This window comes from Daphnia magna, linkage group LG5 (genome assembly GCF_020631705.1).
Source record: "Daphnia magna isolate NIES linkage group LG5, ASM2063170v1.1, whole genome shotgun sequence".
In the NCBI taxonomy this organism is placed as follows: domain Eukaryota; kingdom Metazoa; phylum Arthropoda; class Branchiopoda; order Diplostraca; family Daphniidae; genus Daphnia; species Daphnia magna.
Window position 1 is genome coordinate 11,374,766 of NC_059186.1, and position 20,081 is coordinate 11,394,846.

Here is a 20,081-nt window from a genome sequence, read left to right on the forward strand (position 1 = left end):
AAAAAAAAAAGAGAAATGCGGATAAGAGGGGGCTGGTCGGGTTATTGGAGATGGGGTCGGGTTATAGTTTGAAAAAAAAAAAACATTATGATATAGATAGGCATTTTTTTGTTGTTGTATGTTCTCTCTTTATTTTTTTCGATGGGGGATGCGTGACCGCCTTCACCGCTGCCGCGCCGACTCGCCACTACCGACAGACACCACCTATCTTCGGACGCTTTTGCAGGTCGAAAAATAAAAAAGGGTCTATTTCTCTCTCTCTTTTTTTTTCGAGAGAGAGAACAGTTTTCACACTTTGCATAATTGGACGCTGTCGCCATCATTGTTTCGAATCCCATTTATCCCACACACAGAAACCAATACAGTTAGGAGGCGAGCATTCTTTTTTTTTTTCTTTTCTAACCCGCCCTGTGATACTAACCGATCGTTATAATTACAATCCAGTTTATGGTGTTTTCTTAAAAAAAAAATAAAAACTGCCCTTCTCTTTTATCGTTCAGAAAATTCCATCCAAAGTCTGCTAGTCTAAATTGAAACGTAGACCCATCATCATGAAAACAGACCGGTGCATTCCATAGACAAGAATTCCGTCGTCGGTTCATTTCAACATAGGCAGCGAATTGAAGTTACACAACCCCCCCAAACATTTACGCATATTTAACATCATCCGCTTTCTCAAAGCGTTCGTTTCAAATAATCGAAAGTCAATACCATCTGGAAATCAATGTTGTGTGTGTGTGTGTGTGTACATTGTACTCGAATTGATCCGATTATATATTCCCTTTTTTTCGATTGTTATTTGCACCACACACGTCAAACTGTTGAAACGCCCCCCCTGTTTCCTTTCGTACTCGAGACAAACACCGTGCGACACTATAGAAGAGATTCCCCAAACAAGTCACAAAATTTCTACTTACAAACTAGACTGTGTTCAATCTGCCTGGACATTGCGCACAAGAGACACACTGGGCCCGCATTTGTGTGTCAGGGGTGTGAAAAAAAAAAAAAAAGTCCTCCCCCTTCCTTTTGAATTCGATCAAGCGGCCACTCGATTGCGATGACAATGCGACGATGCAACTGTATATTTATAGAGACAGTCCACTTTGTTGTGTGTACAAACGCCCCAACTCCGTCATGGGGGGTTGTACCTTGACGTCACACTCTTATTTGTATTTATCGAATTTTATTGTCACTTTGGGTCGAGTGGACTAGGGAGTGGCAGGTCGGACCCACGGACGTATAAAACTATATATAACAAGGCCAATATGTCCAGTAAAGTGTCCTAGTAGTAGGCCTATGTAACTGGATTGTGACCAACTGTCACTTACGATTTACCTTGTTGACACTTGTCCTTCCTACGCAGCTCGACGGCACTGATTTGTTTGAAACTGGAAATCAAATTTGACGTTGTTATTTCGTTTCCCAGGCAATAAACATTTTATTTTCACGTTCGTTGTTATTTGTTCACAACCATAAACCCTGCACGCATATCCACTCGCCTGGAAATGATGAAAACATTCAAAATCCAAAACTATAACAAATTGCAAACTTTTGGAAATGTCCAACGGCAGTGGCGACGCTTTTATACCTTACGGCTAATGATTTTCAAAAAAAAAGAACGGGAGAATTCACAAGGTGATGTTAAGAAAAACAAAAAATGATGACGTATCTTATTTGTCCTGCGCTGGGCCAATGATGAAATTATTGGTTCTTTTTAGCTTTGGCGGCCTTCTTCTTGCCAGAAGCCTTGCCGCTCTTGCCGCTGTTCCAGTAATAGATGACCTGCAATGCGATGATGCAGTTGACGAATGTCGACACGACGTACGTGAGGATCATCATCGAGTCGCCCGTCTCCTGGATCGATGTAAAGATGCGAGCAGCGGCGCCACCCGTCAACAGGAAAACGGTCACGGCCGACAGCTGGCCCGTACTGCCTTGCCGGTAGTTGGCCACCGCTTGAATCAACTGCAAAACGCAAAATAATAATAAAACATCAAATGGTGTTACACGCCGTGTTGAATACGTCGCATTCAACGAATTCAAAATAATGAAAACAATCAATTTCGTTTTTCTTTTCGCTTGACTTTTCTTCGATGCCGAATGGACGAATGTTTTTATTCCGCACACACACAAGAGTCAACGTAGCGTCATCTCATTCATCCGATCGTCATATTTCATTTTTTTTTTTCTTTTTCCCCACTCAACGAATGTGGGCGCCACGTCGGTGCCATCGGACAGGTGAGAACCATCGGTCAGTTGCGGCTCGTTTTCTTTTATCTTTGAAATACATTTCAGAATAATGCGGCTGATGATAAAAATGGGCAAAAGAAAGATTTCTTATCGTGGCGACGTTCAGCTGCAAGAAAATAGGAAATGTTCCTTTTTATTTCAAATTGAACTTTCTCGAGCATCCCGAAAAATAAAAAAAAACCTGGGACACACACAAAAATAAAAAGCAGCCGGCGCAGGTGTGTCTTGCCTTACCAAGAAAGAGGCAACAGTCCCCCCCAAAAAAAGAAGAAGACGGTGACACACACGCAAGGAAACAAGTTAATACTGACTAATAGATTCGTGCAAGTCATAGTCTCTCTCTCAGTTAGTTCACGTCCTTTCCACCTGGACGGCAAACAACATCTTGCGTCTCCGGGTCGCGAGCCACGAGACGTTTTTTTTTTTCACCTGCTACAATGACTTGACCGTCATTTTGTTTTGCTCTATTCGACGTGAAGGGAACCTTTTCTTTTTTTTTTTAAAATAAAAAATACAGTTGATGGTGAAAATTACAGAGAATTCATTATCGAATCGAAAGAGAAGGAATGTCAACCCCCTAGCATCGGTCCATATTTACCTATGTGTGTGTGTGTGTGTCTCTTGCCACTAAAAAAAAATATATGATTGCGCATAGATCCGTCGAAGACTAGCAGTTAAGATGCTGACTAAAGATTTTGAAGGGAAAAAAAAAAGAACATTCCAGCCACGGTGAGGGGGTCAAAATGAAACGCTGCCACGCAAGTAAAAAAATAAAATACCACACCGGGAACAGTTCCCTTTTTTTTTTTTAGTTTGACATTTTTCCAAAAAGAAAAAAAAAAAAATATTCTGCATTATTTTAGTGTTACATTATTGACAGGGGAAACAAGTTGACACAACAAAAGGAATCCCTCCCAAAAGCGGAGTCCTTTATTTATTTTTTTGCTAGATTGAGAGGCTGATTGGGACGGCAACCGAATACGTTGTTTGAAACAGGCGCCACGCACAAATCCGAAATTCTTTTTCGTCTAAACATTGGGCCCCTTGATATTACCCGAAGCCTGTCGAAAGAAATCGAACAGCAAAAAGGGGCAAAAGAGATAAATCGATTTTTTGGTGTTGGTTTCTCGCTGTCTAATTAAAGCGGAAAGCCAAGCCGACCCAATGGCGCTGCTGCACACACACACAAACCTCCAGAAAGAAGAAGAAGAAAAAAATTCATGAATAATCAACAGGTAGTCGCGCGCGGCGAATGCGCTGCCGCCGCCGATCGTCGCGCATCGTACCGCATTTACAGTATAGATAACTTTCATTTTGAGAGGCGAAGAGAAATATCCGCCTCCACCAATTTGATTTTTAAATATTTCTTCCACCCCTAAAACACAAAATCCAACTCTCACCGATTTTTTTTTTTTTTTTTTATGGTTTTACTTGCAAGATTTTTAAAATCGAAATGAATGTTCCACCCTCTTTAAATGTTGGCTTACCTAATTCGCCGAGCGCATTTGATTTTGATACCCGCCCAATTATGGCGAAAAGATCCTTAAAGGTTCAGCATTCCAGCCTCTAGAATGAAGCCATTTTCTTGTTGTTGTTTGCGCCCCCACATAAGGAACAAAACAACATCCCAGAGCGCGAAACTTGAATTCTCCGTTAGCCTTTAGGGGATTACATGTTTTTATGATTTCCTACTCATCGGAAAGTTTCGGTAACTTTTGCGCTCTCCATTACTTGTCCCTTTTGTTACGTTGCAACGTCTGCTCGACGGCCGTTCAATGATGTACACACACACACACACATATATAACAGAAGTGAAGCAATTGTGAAGCCGAGGGGGGTCCGCGGGGGAGGTACAAAAGCGAGTTGGAACTCGCGTAGAAGAGAAAGATGATGATCCGTTCTCCCGACAACGTAACAATAGAGACGGTAGATATTAGGCGCAAACTACTAGCGCAAAAAAATGCAAAGAAAAACTGGGCAAAAAAAAAAAATCAAAGTTTCGGTGGGCCAAACACAAGAGACGACCCCATAGGGCGGAGGGAGAAAGGTCTGGGGTAGTGTTTATATCTCTAATGAAGATCGTAATGAGACTGGGCCTCTGTCTGCACATCACCACCCACGTACAACAACACACACTCATTCCCATATGTAACGCGCAAAATTCTGGAATGAATAGAAAACAGAAAAAAAAAAATAGATATAATACGATGATGATCCCTAACCGCCTTGAGGTTAACAAGGGCCGACCCCTCATTGCCAATTCTTTTTTAGCCCCGTCTTAACAAAAAAGAAACCGCGGCAACAACAACAACAACAAAGTCAAACAACAAAAAAAAGAAAAGGGGGGCAAATGTGAGTTAGTTATAATATGCTAACAATCATCTCTCATTCAATCATTGCCTTTCTTTCTCCCTCTGCCAACAAGTCAGCGGGTGTTATAAGAGAAACTGACGGGATTGAAATGGATACGCACCGCATACAACAAACATTCGAAACAATTCGATCGCTTTTCTCGGGGTTCATTGCTTAAATAGAGAACACCCACAGACAAGAGGGGAACGAATTCTTTGGGCTTAGGTGGTGCGTGCGTAACAAGCAGACACCTTCATCGCTCGGGCGAAGTATGCAAATTAGTCGACAAAACCACACAACGAGATGAAGGACGGTTAACATCGTCCGGGGTCAGCGGCATTTCTTTTTTCTTTCTTTTCCTCATAATTTTTGTTTTGTTTTCCGAGGGGAATGTGTAAAAAGCCAATCAACAATCGACTGTCGTTCATTCAAACGAAACAAAACAAAAAAATTACAAGAAAATTATTCGGCTGGAGGAACGAAGAGTATTGGCTGATTTGTGTGCCGATGGCATACGACGTACGGCTAACAAAACAAAAACACAGTCGATTGGTTGATGATATTTTTTTTAATTATCCCGTCGTACTCGATGGAGGACAAGAGCTGCGTCGGCGCGCGCGCGCGGGGCCCGCAACGGCCGACATCTTTTGTCGGTCCGCGCACGCAGCGCAAACACACAACGGCCGCGCGCTACATGCCTCAACATATTAGAAGTCGGTGCTGGACCGAACAAGATTTGGGAGGGGTTCACCGCTGTGATTATGCATAGCCTCTCTTGTTGCCCCGATCGCTAAGCCGCCAGCCGAAAAACAAATGAAGGAGGTGCCGGTCCTCGGCCGTGTGTGTGTGATGGCGACAGAAACCCCCCACTCTCTCCCAAAAAAGGGGGGGACCTTGCGACTATAGTCTGGTGTGTACAGATTCATGTCTGACTAGCACACAAAACACCCTCCAACGCATCACGTTGTGTGGTAGAAAAGGACTGACCCTTTGCAAGCTGTCATTGGGTTTACATTGAACAAGTTAAAGAGGCAATGGTAACTAGCAGGACTAATTAACCGATTCGACGCTTTCCCTTTCTCCTCCTACTGCCTCTCTTGTACGCACAATTTCAGTTCAAAGTTTAATGGGGAAAAAAAGAAAGACAGGTAAGAAAAAAAGAAATGGGGATTGGACAATTAAGTTAATCGATAGAGTGATCGCTTCTCGTTAAAAAAAAAAAAAACTAAAAATTGGAAACGCTTTAAAAAAAAAAAATTAAATTAAGAAGCGGCTCGAAATCCTCCAGTTCTAATGACAGGCTGCTGCTTGCCAGGAGGAGGGAGGAAGATTATTTGCATAATGCTCAACATCCCTCCGACATGTGTAAAAAAAAAAAGGGAATATATATATATTCCTTATGTACACAGTATATAGACTTTCAATAGCGTGGGAGTGCCCTGATTGCGGCTCCAGTCCCCCACAAAAAAAAAAAAGTGGAGAGGTGGACGTTTTATTATTAGAATCTCTTGGGCTAACCCCTTGGCCTACCCACTCGACCTACTCCTCCTACACGCTTACATGTTTCACAGATATCTGCTGAATATTCCAATAGGACTATTAAAGTAAACCGCACACACATCATCGATACAGTGTTACTTACACACACACATATATATATACACGTAGGATAACCCCATTTTCATCACACCCAGGGACCCCAACCGGGGGAGAGGCAGAGTTGCCGTTTTATCACGAATATTTCGAGAGGTACGAGGGATAAAAACATCACGAATATGTTAGACGTACCCTAAAATCACGCGCTCTATTCGCTTTTATTTTTTATTTATATTTTTTCACGCAAAAACTCTTAAGCCAACCCACTCGATCACGCCGACTCCTTAAAAGAAAAATGGGCAAAAGAAAAAAAAAAATGAATTTCCATCGCATTCTCCGCGTTCGAGATGATTTGTTTTTATCTTTGATCGACATTTTTTTGTTTTGTTCTTTCTAACGAAATTCTTGAGAGGAAAGACCCGACAGGGAACGCGAGCAAAGCATCAATCAGTGTGAGAATCAAAAGAATTGATGTTCGGCATCTTCTTCGTGTCGCGAGTGGGGGATAAATGGCGGACGCGGTTCATCTACGGATGACTAAAGAAGGAAAAAAAAAAAAAAAGGGCAAAATGAACTTGTATTGTGTGTGTGTGGCTTGCGTTAACGCGTATGGTAATGTACCACCGTCTACGAGGCGCCGAAATGTTAACGAGATCCACAAAACAAAAGCCGCGCATTCCGTAGAGGCGCAGCCGATCGCAACGTAAACTTTGATTTTTTCATTTCTGAAAATTCATTTCGAATTTGAAAGAAGGACTTATCGAAGATTTAAATCATCGTCTAATTACAATTGAATTTGCATTTCCCCCATTTTTCAAAATAAAATGAATCCAACTGTTGGGAATGAATGATTGATTCGACAGTTAAATACACGCAGAGACCCATCGGTTACAAACAAGGTGAATCAATAAGGTGTGTCAGGCCCATCCTTTTCTACACACACACACACACACCCTACGTTGACGGATGGCCACCACCAGTTAGCCAGTTACCCTTCGTTTCACCCCTTTTTTTATTTGTAACCACCAACACACGTCGATGCTTCCAGTCACATCCATCATCATAGGAATCCGTTACCAACCCCCCCCTCCCCGCAAAACATAAAGAATCAACCCCCCTCTGACTGTCTTATGTTTCTAGTTGACTTCCAGGATGAACCCATTACCTTCGTTTCCCCCGCCCTCTATGGGCCGTATGCAAAAAAATAAAGCGGAAAAGAATGGCAGTCCACACACACACACACACACAAAAGAGGCGCGTGTACAACGAGAAAAGTCACGGGGACCACCCACTAGTGAAACACAGCGGAATCCTAAAGAGCTTCTTCTACCTCCCGCCTGCCACATCGATATGACTTCGCCTGCCGAAGATGCTTGTAACCGATGTGGCTCTTTTGCATCTCATCACGACAAAGGCGACGGGACTCGAGTTACGGACACTTACAAGTCTAGGAGAGCCAAAAAAAAAAAAATAAATAAATAAATTCTGGCAGACTGACCGAATGGGGAGGGGGGGAGGCATTTCATTTAACTTTCATGAGCCAAAAAAAAAAAAGAGTGGACTCGTTTCACTTGCTCCCTCTGCGTTTGCGTATAGAATTGCATATGCATTTAAATGGGGGAGGAGGAGGAGGGAGTGTGGCTCGGACGGACGCAATGGACGGACATTAAAAATGGAGCGGATAAGTCACGCAAAGGCAGTTTTCCCGTGTGTGTGAGAGAGACGCGTGTGTTGCGATATATCGCGTGAGTGACGAACGTTGGGGGCTAACATCCCGCCCTTCCTTTTCGTCGTTCACCACACACAAAAAAATTCCAAAATGGGATGGAAATGAAAATCGGTCGTTTTGTCCCCCCCCCCCTTCATCCGCCCGCGCCAAACAAGAGACAATACAAAGAAAGAAGAAGAAGAAGAAGGGAGTTGAAAATGTTTGGTAGTTAGTAGATTGCGATGCTAATCTACGACATTTTTCACATACCCGAATGTTTCTTTCGTTCAAAAACTAAAACGTGAAACAGCCAATAAACATGGGGGGGCTGGAGGAGGATGTATAGAAATCCGGGCTAACCTTAGAGATGACGATGATGGGCACGATGGACGCTTGGAAAAGCCACAACAGTTGCATTGGCGCTAGTGGGCTGAGCAAAAGAGCCAGGCCGGCAGAGAAACAGCCGAGGAATGAAACGGCCGACACGGCACTGCCGCTACGTCCAGCTGCGGATTTGCCCGCGTTTTTCCCTTCAAAACAAAACAAAACAAAATTCGAAATGGCATCAGGAAATGTGTAAGAGTAGCGAGTTAGTTAGTTTACGTCTCAAAATAATAATTCAAAGTGATGAACGTTACGCTTTGATTGTGTTGAAAACAACCGCCATCATCACGTTAAAGTTCAACAAACAAACGAAAACAAACAAACAAAACAAAAAAGGTTAACAACACGAAATTTGTTTTCAGTTTACCTTTGCTGGCACCGGAACCGTAAAGTAAGACGAGCGCGGCAACGACGGCTGTCTGGACGGCCAAGAAGAAACCTTCGCCCCATGAACTGAATGTAAAAAGATAATTGAGATCATCCAATTAAGGAATTGAAGCGAGAGGCAAAACAAAACGAAATGAAAAGGCTGTCACTATCATTTGTAAGGGATGTTTCGTATCAAATTAGAATTCTATTTCTTTCTTCTTTTTTGTTGAAGAAAACACGGAGCGCAATTGACGACACGCCAATCTCCCCCCTCCAAAAAAAAAGTATAATGATTACGCAACCCGCGAAAAATTCGAAAAGAATAACAAAACGCAGAGGGGGGTATTTTTTTCAGATGATCGAATAAAACAAAAATGCTGCTTTCTTTATAGCTGTTTGTACACGACCATAAGAAAAACAACCAACCAAAGTACAGCAAGTAATAATTTAAAAATAAAAACGGTGGACACCCAAAATAAAAGGAGAGTCGGGAGGGGGAAAATGGTTTTTTTTTTTTGGAGAAATAATACGACAACATCTATCACGAGTTTCACAACTTGTTATTATCAAACTTGGCGTGATATCTTGGGGTCCCCCCTCCCCTTCCATATTTTTCTTGTTCCCCAAAAAAAAACCTTTTGCCGAGAACATGACCAGCGGGTTACGTATTTGCCCTCTACATCTTTTGAATTTTAAACTATTTTGGCGTCCGACAGGAGAGACAGCGGAAAGACACGAAAAATTACACCATTGTCAGAGGGTGGTCAAAAACAAAAACAAAATGGAACGGACCTTGTAGACCTTTTTTTCTACAGTAGCCACTGCTGTAACATATATTTTCTTCTTTCCCCTTTTATTTTATTTTTTAATAACCCGAAAAAAAAGAGAGAAGGGAAGTCCTTTCTCTACGATGATTAAATACAAACGTGTACAAGTTGTCGGGGGGTGAGAAAAGAAGAGTAATAAAGAAAAAAAAAAAGAGGTAAATATAATAACAAAACAAAAACAAGACACGGCGAGAGAAAATGTTGAAACAACAACTGAAAACAACCCGTGTCTTTCACCCCCCCCCCATCATCGACACTTATTATTATATATTTTTTTTGTAAGCTTCAGCCTGAAACACGGACCGACAAAACTATATACGTCACACAACACGCGCCGCGAACCGAATTTAATCGGTCGTAAAAAACGTCATACGTGCCCGGTTGCCCTTCTTCTTACAGACCCAACACAGACAGACATATAGAGAGAGACACACACAAACATCAATAAAATGTAAAGCTCATGAATTCGGTGCGCGGTGAAAAGGATGACTTATACACGAGTTGGCGTGTTTCAAACTGTTGAACACGCACTACTTTTTTAGTTTTTTGTTTTGTTTGTTAAGCAATACTGTGCGCAATCATGTCACTGTTAAGACTAGCGTTATACGTAAAGGTCCCGCCAGGTTTCTCTTTCTTTTCTCTTTAAACGCTATCGAAGACAAGAGGCATTCAACGTTTTTCACGGTTTTCTGGACGCGATTTGTTTGTTTTTTTTAGTGATGATGGAATCGACCAATTGTTGTTTTAATTTTTTTTTTTTTTTTTTAGGGGAGGAGGGACCGAACGGCGCCACGGTTCCGAATCAGCTGTTGTTCGGGTCACCATCTCAACAGCTTTCTATTCACGTTTGGAAAGAGCAACATTTTTCCCGTTCGAAAATCAGTTCCAACAACATTATTCACGAAAAATCACGGCAACTTTCTCGGGCTTTAAAAAAATAAATATTATGCATACACATAAAATCACGATAAGTTTTTAATGAAATTTTACATGTTGCAGGTAGAGAGAGAGGGGCAAAGAAAAGAAAATAAGAATCGGAAGCTAGTGAGTATATAAATATCCGAAATTGTTGTGTGTTGGCGTGAGCGGTTGACATTCAAAGACAGGAATTTTCTTAAACTTTGAAATTCGACCGAAAACAAACCAACAAGAAAAAAAGAAAAAAAAATCGGTTCTTTTTTTTTTCTTTCTTCTGTACAACAAAAGCCGTTTCCCTTCCGTTTCGTATATGCCCATCACGCAGAGCTCTCTCTCTCTCTCTTTTACAACTAAACAATCCAGCAGTGCGCTGGAACACAACAAAAGAGGAAAGGCGACCCTCTTTTTTCTCTCTCTCTCTTTGGCCACAACGGACAATGAAGAGCGAGAGACAGAGGGAGGAATCCACACACACACACACTTCCGGTTATACTATCTGACATTTTAGGAAAGGACCGTTTTCCAGTTCAAGTGACGGACACGATTTTTTTTTTTTAATCCGGCGAGGGGGGGACTACGAAAAACGCATCATCTCCAACAATTCAAAAACTTAAAATATTAATTTTTCTAAAAAACAAAACAAACTCAATCAACAAGGATATTCAAACTCTAATAGATTTTCCCGATGCATGAATTTCATCCCCCCCCCCCAAAAAATGAACTGATGTAAACAGGTTTAACACGATCCCTCAATGGTCATATCCAGTTCCCATATTTCACCTCTCTCTTCTTTTTTTTTTTTAACGATCGAGATCGACCGGATGCGGTGCTAACATTCAAGTCATGAATCCGGGACGATGACACTTAAGATTTTCTTGATATAATCCATAGAGCCATACGAACAAAAAAAAAAAATAAACATCAACAGCAAAACGTTCCAGGCGTGTGTACACGCAAAAGAATCGGAGGGAATAAAAAAAAAAATATATAGGGAAATACATAACAAACATAAATATTAAGAAAGAAGAAAAGTCTGAAACGATGGCCATTACATCCATACACAACAACACGACCGACTATTTTTTTTTTTTAGAGACCTCCTGCGTGGATTATGGCTCTATGTTGTCGATGTGTATATGCCATCGGCTGCGGTGGTCTGGCCACAACTTCCCCCCGCCTTGGCCGTCAAAAAAAAAAAAAAATATCAAAGCCAAGTCGACTGAAACATGTTACTCTTATGCATTACACATTTTTCTTTCTCTTCCTTTAAAAGTCAAAAAGAAAGAAGAAGACATTGTTCAGGACGTATTACTTCTCTGGCAAGGGATCATTAGCCAAAAACAAGAGCCACAAAAGGTGAAAAGCGGCAATTGTGATTTTTTTTCCTCCCCCAAAAAAATAATAATCCAACTCAATCTGCTACGTTTTCTACCGACACTTAATCTCTTATAAAAGCGGCTACCGCACAGCTAAAAAAAAAAGAGTAGCAGTCTAAAAATAACGTCAATATCTTTGCCTCTCCCATTTGGATCGTAATAAGCCAAGGTAGAAACAGAAAGAGACACCCCGTCGTTTCATTTCTCACCTTGGACCGAGAGGACTGTGATGTGTTTTTCCAGCAACAGCGGCGTCGGCAACGGTACCCAAAACAAAGGCTTCATTTCCTAATAGACCCCCCTCCTTTCTCTCTCTCTCTCTGCCTTCAATTTTTTTTTCCTATCGTTTCTTTCGGCTGCTACTTTTGATTCTGTCCGTGCCAACAGTTGCTCTCGTCCGCCGACGTAATCAAGAGAAAAAAAAAAAGAAAAGAACCGACACAACCTTTAACGCAGCGGGTTGGCAATGATTTCGAGCCGCACACAACATACACAAGCGTCTCTATATCGTCTGCTCTAGCGCAAACTATCGTAGCAACCGGGAGCTTTTTTTTTCATTTTCGGGAGCCACAAGAGAAGCCCCTCCGGAAATAAAAACAAAAAAAGGAGTGCCAGAAGCATAAAGTAGCAAAGCAGTTAGTTGAATAAATGGTCTAAAAAAAAAGAAAAAAGAAAGAAAAAGTTTTTGGATAAGTAAATTCAACGCTGTACGTGTAGCAACTGAAATCAAGTTTTGCTGCGGGAAGTGAGAGAAAGAGATGTGAGATGGTAAAAGTAAAAGTTATACAAGTAGCTTCGGTAAATGAGCGGCTGGTGGCGTATCAGACCGCTAATTGCTAGACGGGCACAAACAGCGGGGAGCACAATTTTTATTTTTAAAGGGAACCTTCAGTTTCCTCGGCGTGCAAAACTTTGCGCGATGACGAGAGTTGAGAGACGATTTGAAGAAGATGGAAAAAAAAGACAAAACAAAAATTAATGGCGATGCTTCTGTTAGGTAAGGGCCTGGGATATGACGTGCAAAAAGTTCTTGCTTTCAAAAAAAAGCAGAAACTAATAATTTTTCTTATTTAAAAAAAAAAATTGTTTTCTACTATTTTTGGAGGGCAAAAAGAAGAAGATGGCAGGTGATGGATAAAGAGCGGAGCTTGTTGCTGCCGTGTCTCTTCTACTTCATCATCAGCTGGTCATTAGTGGCGGCCGGAGGGAAAGGGAAAAACGAAGGGAGGGTTGTGCACGCAGCAGGAGGTTTGTCGGAATTGGGAGGAGGAGCCCCCCCGTGTAGACTGTCTTATCCTTCCTATGTGTCTTTGACTACATCACCTGGCCTCGGCAACACCTGAACTCCCATTTTTTCTTTTTTTTTCACCAAAAAATAAGATAAAGAAAAATGAAGGAACGGAAAAAGACAAGATCCGTTTTTTGTTTTTGCGGATGGGAGGAGATGATAGAAGTTTGGGGGAAAAAAAAAGGAGGAGACGATCCAGAAAGAAGGTTTTGCCCATCTTGGCTGTCTCTCCCCCCTCCTCCTGCGACAACCGGATCCGCTGCATCACGCGGTCACCTGGAACAAGGTTGAAATGTCGCTGCGTACGTCTTCTTCTACAAAAATGTAGGCAGCCCTCGACTGGTGTTTGTTAGGGCGGGGCAGAACGAAGCCACTGAAGAGGTGCCAACTCATTAATCGCTGACGACAAAATGACATATTTTTTTTTTAATTTCTTCTTTCACTTCACAAAAAGAGATGCAAATGACAGTCATTCACACAATATCCGTTGACCTCCGATTACTTAAAATGTAAAAAAAAAAAAAAGGACTTGATTCCATTTTTCGTTGAAGTTTCAAGGCGTTTCTCGAAACCAATTGAAAGATTGGAAGCCCGGATCGGATTGCCATTCCGAATGTATCCAACATTTTTTTAAATCGGTGGTTTCCAGTTCCTCAACGGAAGCTGCGATTTCATCAGCAAAGGAGGGCCATATCGAATAACAGTTTAAGAGATAAGAAAAACCCAGAAGGAATTAAATTCGGTACAAAAGACGATAGATATACTGATCTCCAATTCCCCTTTTCTATCATCATCGTCTTGTTCTTCACTCTTCATCCATCTCCTTCTCTTATTCTGAAACCTTCTTCTTCCTCCGGCTACTAGCATTACGCGACGGAATAAAGAAAAGAAGAAGAAAAACCTAAGCAGAAAAAAAAGTAAAGAGAGAAAAAAAGGGGGGGGAGCTCGAAATGAGAGGAATTGAGATGGAACTACGTAGAGAGAGAAAGAGAATAAAGAGACGAGAGCTTTTGTAGTATTTTTCCTTGGCGATGGAGGGGGGTACCCCTGTAGAGAGAGAGAGAGAAGGAGAAGGAGGAAAAGAAAATGAGAGAAGTTGAGTGACGTGGAATGCCACGGCCCGGAGGACGGAATTAAATCAGCTCCGCAGTGACTGGCAATTCAGAGCAAGCCCATCGAACGGGGTCCGTCATCGTCGGCCAGTGGACTCTCTCTCACTCAGTGCCGCCGCGCGGAACACGGGGAGCCCTCGTCTTTTATTTTTCTTTCCTACTCTCATTCTATTGCTTCTTTCATCTATTTCTTCTTTTCTTTTACGGTTAATTCAGTCAAGACGAAAAGAAAAAAAAGAAAATAAAAGAGAACGGTCCAAGGCTCTCCATCCCCACGGTTCTCTCTCCGGTCCAGCGCGCCATCAGCCCGCAATCTCTACTAGTACAAATGATGTTTTCTATTTTAATAATTAGTCATTCTTTCTCTCTTTACTTCAACCTGGAATAAAAAAAAAAAAAAGTTTCTTTTTGGGTTTGAAACTGTGAAGTTGTCGGGGGCTGCTGGGCCAGGAGTTAACGCGCCGAGGAGGGAGAATGGAAGCAGCCAAGAGAAGAAAAGAAGCCAAGTATAGCAGTAGCAGTATAGCTATACATAACACGTCTTAAAATTTATAATAATAAATGGGGCTACTGTTATACATTGGGAGCTGGCCACCAGCTGAGATTCTGATCTCTTTCAGCAGGAGAAGAAAGAGAGAGAAAAAAAAAAGTGGCAAGTAAATTATTTAATTTTTATTTCTCCCACTGTCTGTCTGACCGTGTTCCGTTCGCACCAGATACAAGCTGTTGATGATCTCGTTTTCACTTTTCCCTCAACACAATCTAAACCAAAGTCTTTTCATTTAAAGAGATTTTTTTTTCCCCTTCAGAAAATAGAAAACTAAAAGATTTCTCTCTATCCCCCTAAAAACATTTCGTTTCACGCTGACCAGTTTGTTCTTAATCTCATCATCGGGGAAACACATTTATTCACGCCTGGAGACGGTTGTTGTTCAAACGGTCGTGCCAAAGAGAAAAATGACATTGGTGATTCACGACCGCTGCCATTTTTTTTTCTGTTAAACAAATAAGTCTGGCTCTTTTCTTCATTTTTACCTTGGCCAACATCTGCACGAGTCTCGCGGTGCGTGAGGAGGAAAGAAAAAAAAAACGTGAACGATATCAAAACATTTAACACAGGAAGGAGGGGACCGAGAGACGTCAGAAAGAAAGAAAAATAGTTAAGACATTTGCCTGAAAACGGGAGAGCGTGTGTTCGTTAGCTGGATTACAGATTTCAAGTCGAAAATGGCGCTGGGTAGATGTTTGTAGCATCAGCCAACATGTTTTAAAGCCCCATGTAGGGATAAACGTTACCCCCGGGAAGGCAACATTAATTGGGGCTTGACGGTGTATGGTATCTAGAAAAGAAAAAAAAAAAATCCTTTTGCTGGCGGATATAATAACCGGCAGCTCCAGGTGATGCTAGAAATAAGAAGGGCACCACAATGAAGGGAGTGAAGGAATAGACAGGGGGAAGAAAAAAATGAAACCGCCAAGATACGGCCGTGTCACGATCGTTTTTATACGAGAAGAGAGAGAATGGAAAAGAATCGAGATGGGGAAGGAGGGAGATATCGTCGACCGTTAAAGAAAGAACCAGTATCAACACACAGGGTTCTTTTTCATAAAAGGTTTTTTACGTATGTGTGCCGTAAAGACATTTGGTTTTAAAAATGTATCCAAAAGAACGGTCATCTTGACGCCACCTATCTACAAAAAAGCTAACTGCCAGACAAAAACTTGCTTTTGTGACGTCATTTTCAACCAAAATTCAAAAATGTATAGGAAAATATTTCAGAAAGAGACAGGTAGATGACGAAGACAGGGTAAAAAGAATTGGAATGGTTTTCTAATTCCTTGTTCTTTAATAAGGCCCTTAGAGGAAGTACCAATTTAAAAGACAATATATTCCTGCACTATCCTACTTCGATTCCTACTTCATAATGATTTTGATCTCACATCAACCTGCTACTTATGCCATCAATTACTGATGGATTTAGATTCAAATATATAGGTAAATCAAATGGAACTCTTACCTGAACAGGAAATTCATTCCTGAAGCTGTAGGCCATGTTGGCAGAAATGGCGAACAACTCCATGAAAATTGCTGTCAAATTGATGCCCTCGCCACTTTTTGCATTGAAGAGTTTTAATATCTGTGGTACCTTGACTTTAAAATTCAGATAGACCATTTCAATTCTCTAATACTCATAAAAAACACAAAGATTTAAGTTTTATACCTAGTACTGATCCTGCAATGATTCCAAGTCCAAGACCTTTGCTCAGAGCAGCCTTCAAACATTCCACTGCGAAAAGGAGTTCAATTTATTAGAAGTTTGCTTTTTTGAGCAAATCAATCAACCGGCACGTTTATCTCAGGCTTACACAAACTTAGTTTGAAATTTTAAAGCCGTTTATACCATGGAAAAAGTTGAAGTTCAGGAAAAACTCATCATAGCATTGCGGACTTAACACCTGCAAAATAACTGGCTTGAGGTATTCCATTTTTCGATAATGAAAGAGTGAAAATATCGACAGAAGTGAATGTGATGAGCTGGAACCTCTACCACAATATTGCCACAAGCCGAATTATCGAATATGTAAACATTTGTGATAGATAAGGCCCGCTGCCGAAGCATATTTTGCATCACGTGAAAGCACGAAGAACCGCTAGAGGGATACTTGAAGAAGGCAAACTGATAATTTTCTCGGATAATTCGGCTAGTGTTTTATAAAACAAAGGAATTGTGATTTACATAACTTTTTAAAATTTGTGTGTGTGCATGATTTAGTTTAAACATTACAATAACCGTGTTTAAGATACGAACATCAGAAAATTACAGAATCTGTCAACATGAAGCACCAACAGTGTTATGCGGTTAAATCCCTAACTACTGCAACACCAAGGGCCAAAGCATTCTCGAAAACAAACACAATGATCTGTTGGCGTTATCGCATGTTCTGTCTAAAGGTATCAACAATTTAAACTTAAACTCTGCCAGAAATTAGAACTTCTCATGCCATTTCAGTTATCAGAAAGGACTCGTACCATTTCGCCTTCATACTGATTCGCACTAGTTTACCATGTGTTGTCTTCGTCTGCTCAAAAAATTATAATAAGTAGGCCTAAATCTAAAATCCATTACAGCCAAGCTTCACCTTAATGCCTTATGTCGTTGTCGTAATCACCACGAAAGCCATCGCCTCTCTGGTGTCTACCCTGTTGGTACGATGAAACGTCAAACCATAATAAAAGAGAATTCTTATTCATTACGAAGCATCTTTCTAGCTATTTGTAACTGAGTTAAGATGGAATTCGGGGTCGCGACCTTATGTGCGAGAGGTAAGCAAGATGGCTTGCAAAAATGTGATAAAGGTGCACGACAAGAAAAAAGAAAAAACCAACGCTGCACAAAGGGCCATATCAGCCGTCAATCAATAAAGCGATAGACTAGACAGCGCACCCAAACTACCTGAAACGATAAAAAAGAGGTGAACTAACAACACACAAATTTCGTCAACGGTGTGAAGCGCAGTTATCGGAATAAAAGCTACACTTGCAGTGGAGTTACAAATACTATAACTGACACTAAGAACCAGGAAACGTGAAGAGATGCGTTGTGCTATTCTACTTTTTCTTCTAGTATCGGTGGGTTTTGGTGCCACTCTGACAGGTAATTTCTTTAACACGAAATTTCATTTGTGGCCAATTCGAGTTGTTGAAATTAATTATCCAGAAGGCAAAATCCAGCCAAAACATGTGCTTGAAAAAGCGCTGCACCAGGCTAGAAATCCTATCGACGATATCATCCGAGACGTCCTGGAGATCGTTCGCCAGTTGATGCTTAATGGCACTGAAAATATACCGCCATTAGATCCGTTCTTTATTGAGTACCTTCTGGTGAATTTCACGTCGGCAGATGCCGAGTAAATCCTTTATTTTTGTTTTTAAAGTTGTTTGAATGTTTTTGATAGAGAATATTCTCTTTCCAGTTTGCTGTTACAGGTTGACAACACATTGGTAACCCACTTGGCTGAATTTGTCGTCGAATCAGTTCAAACCAACATGGTGCGGCTGACAATGGAGCTCCAATTAAGCTGTAAAATAAGATTTTCAAATTAGTGTGATTTCTAATAGATTATTATTTGAATTCTAGTACCCGAGTTCAATATCGACGGTCATTACGCAATGGATGGAATGTTGCTGAATCTATTCCCACTCTACGGCGCTGGAAATTACTTGTATTACGAAAAATCTACTCAACTATTCCATAACAACGATTTGTGATAATTTTCCATTCTTACTTAGCGTACACGTTTCTAATGTGAGTCTCGGAGGTGGTGCTGGTTTGAGCATGGGAGTCCCTCCGCAGATTCGTGACTTGCACCTGGATTTTACCTTCCAATCCCTCGAAGTCAATTTTGAAAATCTCTTGGGTGGTGGCTCTTTAGAAGAGCTAATCGAAACTGTCATCAACGAACTAGGTAAAGAAAAGTCAGGGTCAGTGAATAATTAGGTCAATCGACTTTTACTTAAACCTTTTGTATCACAAATAGCTAAAGAGGTGGTAGATGCTGTATGGGCCATCATCAACGAACCTTTCTGTCAGCTGATAGAAGAACAAATCAACCAAGCTCTGGCAAATATGGGAGGTGAACGTTCCGAGGCATACGCTATGGCACTGTAAGTCAAGGGATTAGGAGCTCTGAGCCTATGTGACCTTTTGACACTTTTCCATTTTTAGAATACCTGAAACAAAGGAAGTCGGCAATGCCAATGCTTACCTGGACGAGGTGTTGGCGGAGTTGCGACAGGTGCTCTACCAAACGCCAGGCATTGATCCCAAGACCCTTCCAGATGCGTACACTGAAATCTCTGGAGGACATGCCGCTATCTACAATGGATGGTTAATAGGACTGGTAAAACACCTCTTTAATCACCTCAATAAGTGAAGGAAAATTTTAAAACATTTTCTTTTCTTCATTCTTCTTAACGACCGTAGTCCAGCATTCACAGAAGCGCTGATGCCACCCTGGACTATGGTGGACGTTACATCACGTTCAACGGAAGCGCTGGATATTCCAATATGCAGGTAAAACACTCTGAACGCACTCGTTTCCTTCATATTTTTGCCTTTGAAAAGAAAACGGTGGGAGCTATTAGTCCTACGCCTACCTGTATCACAATAGTCTGATAACGCTGATGGTATTTATGAAGGCTGGTTATAAAGTCCAAGTCGAGGTGTGGGGGACCGGTGTAAATGCTGAAGCCTTTGCGTTAATCCGGAGTCTGGACTTTTTCTTTTCTTTCAAAATCGACGTTCTGTCTGGAGAAGTAACAGTGAACGATTTTAACATCTACAACATCGGGTTAGTTAACAATCACGTACTGAAAATCGTTTTGATTGGCCGTTTCTTTAATGCATTACGTTCTATTGCTACAGACAAATCGACATTGAAATTAATGGATTGGCTCCGTTTGATTGGGCATTCGAAGCTATCGCCGAGCTGATCATTAAGAACGATTAAAGACGATCTAGCCGAAACCATATCAACTGTCATCTTAGAATTACTCCGACAAGCGGTTGAGAGCAACCCCCCACCGCCTCCACCAGCTTGCCTTGATTTCCCAAATTGTCTTCTAAAATGCACGCTGTTATACTTTTAACGATTGATGAATGTCACGTAAAACGTGCGACCCTATAACAATATAAGCAGATTTTAAAAATGTCTACAACATCGAAACGAAATGGGCTTGTTTCGAGAACGAAGCGATGAACAACAGAGAATGTTGATTGCAAGAAAACAAAACTTAAAATGTCGCTTAATCGTTAAAAGCAATGATAAAAATTGTGATCGGTTAAACTTTTTATACAGAAGGAATTTGGACTCATGAATATGTGCTGTCAAAACAAAGCA

At 41.2% G+C, this 20,081-nt stretch overlaps 2 protein-coding genes across 3 annotated transcripts; one reads left to right on the forward strand and one right to left on the reverse strand.

The window, feature by feature from the left end:
- Positions 1-1,418: 1,418 nt before the first annotated feature.
- LOC116923358 (mannose-P-dolichol utilization defect 1 protein) lies at positions 1,419-16,778 on the reverse strand. Of its 2 annotated transcripts, XM_045173749.1 has the most exons (6): positions 16,583-16,778; positions 16,403-16,468; positions 16,205-16,332; positions 8,658-8,748; positions 8,267-8,436; positions 1,419-1,965 (listed from the first exon to the last, which is right to left on the reverse strand). In XM_045173749.1, exons 1-6 carry the CDS (start codon positions 16,665-16,667, stop codon positions 1,702-1,704), a joined length of 804 nt encoding a protein of 267 aa, XP_045029684.1. In that variant the 5' UTR covers positions 16,668-16,778; the 3' UTR covers positions 1,419-1,701. The 2 variants fall into 2 exon arrangements, with proteins under 2 accessions (XP_045029684.1, XP_032785701.2); XM_032929810.2 differs by lacking the exon at positions 16,583-16,778 and having other exon boundaries at positions 8,658-8,743; positions 16,199-16,332; positions 16,403-16,422.
- Positions 16,779-16,950: 172 nt separating this feature from the next.
- Positions 16,951-19,894, forward strand: LOC116923356. Its single transcript, XM_032929807.2, has 10 exons — positions 16,951-17,836; positions 17,900-18,089; positions 18,156-18,262; positions 18,320-18,404; positions 18,472-18,647; positions 18,720-18,846; positions 18,908-19,082; positions 19,166-19,255; positions 19,381-19,532; positions 19,607-19,894. Exons 1-10 carry the CDS (start codon positions 17,776-17,778, stop codon positions 19,689-19,691), a joined length of 1,248 nt encoding a protein of 415 aa, XP_032785698.2. The 5' UTR covers positions 16,951-17,775; the 3' UTR covers positions 19,692-19,894.
- The last annotated feature ends 187 nt before the right edge of the window (positions 19,895-20,081 follow it).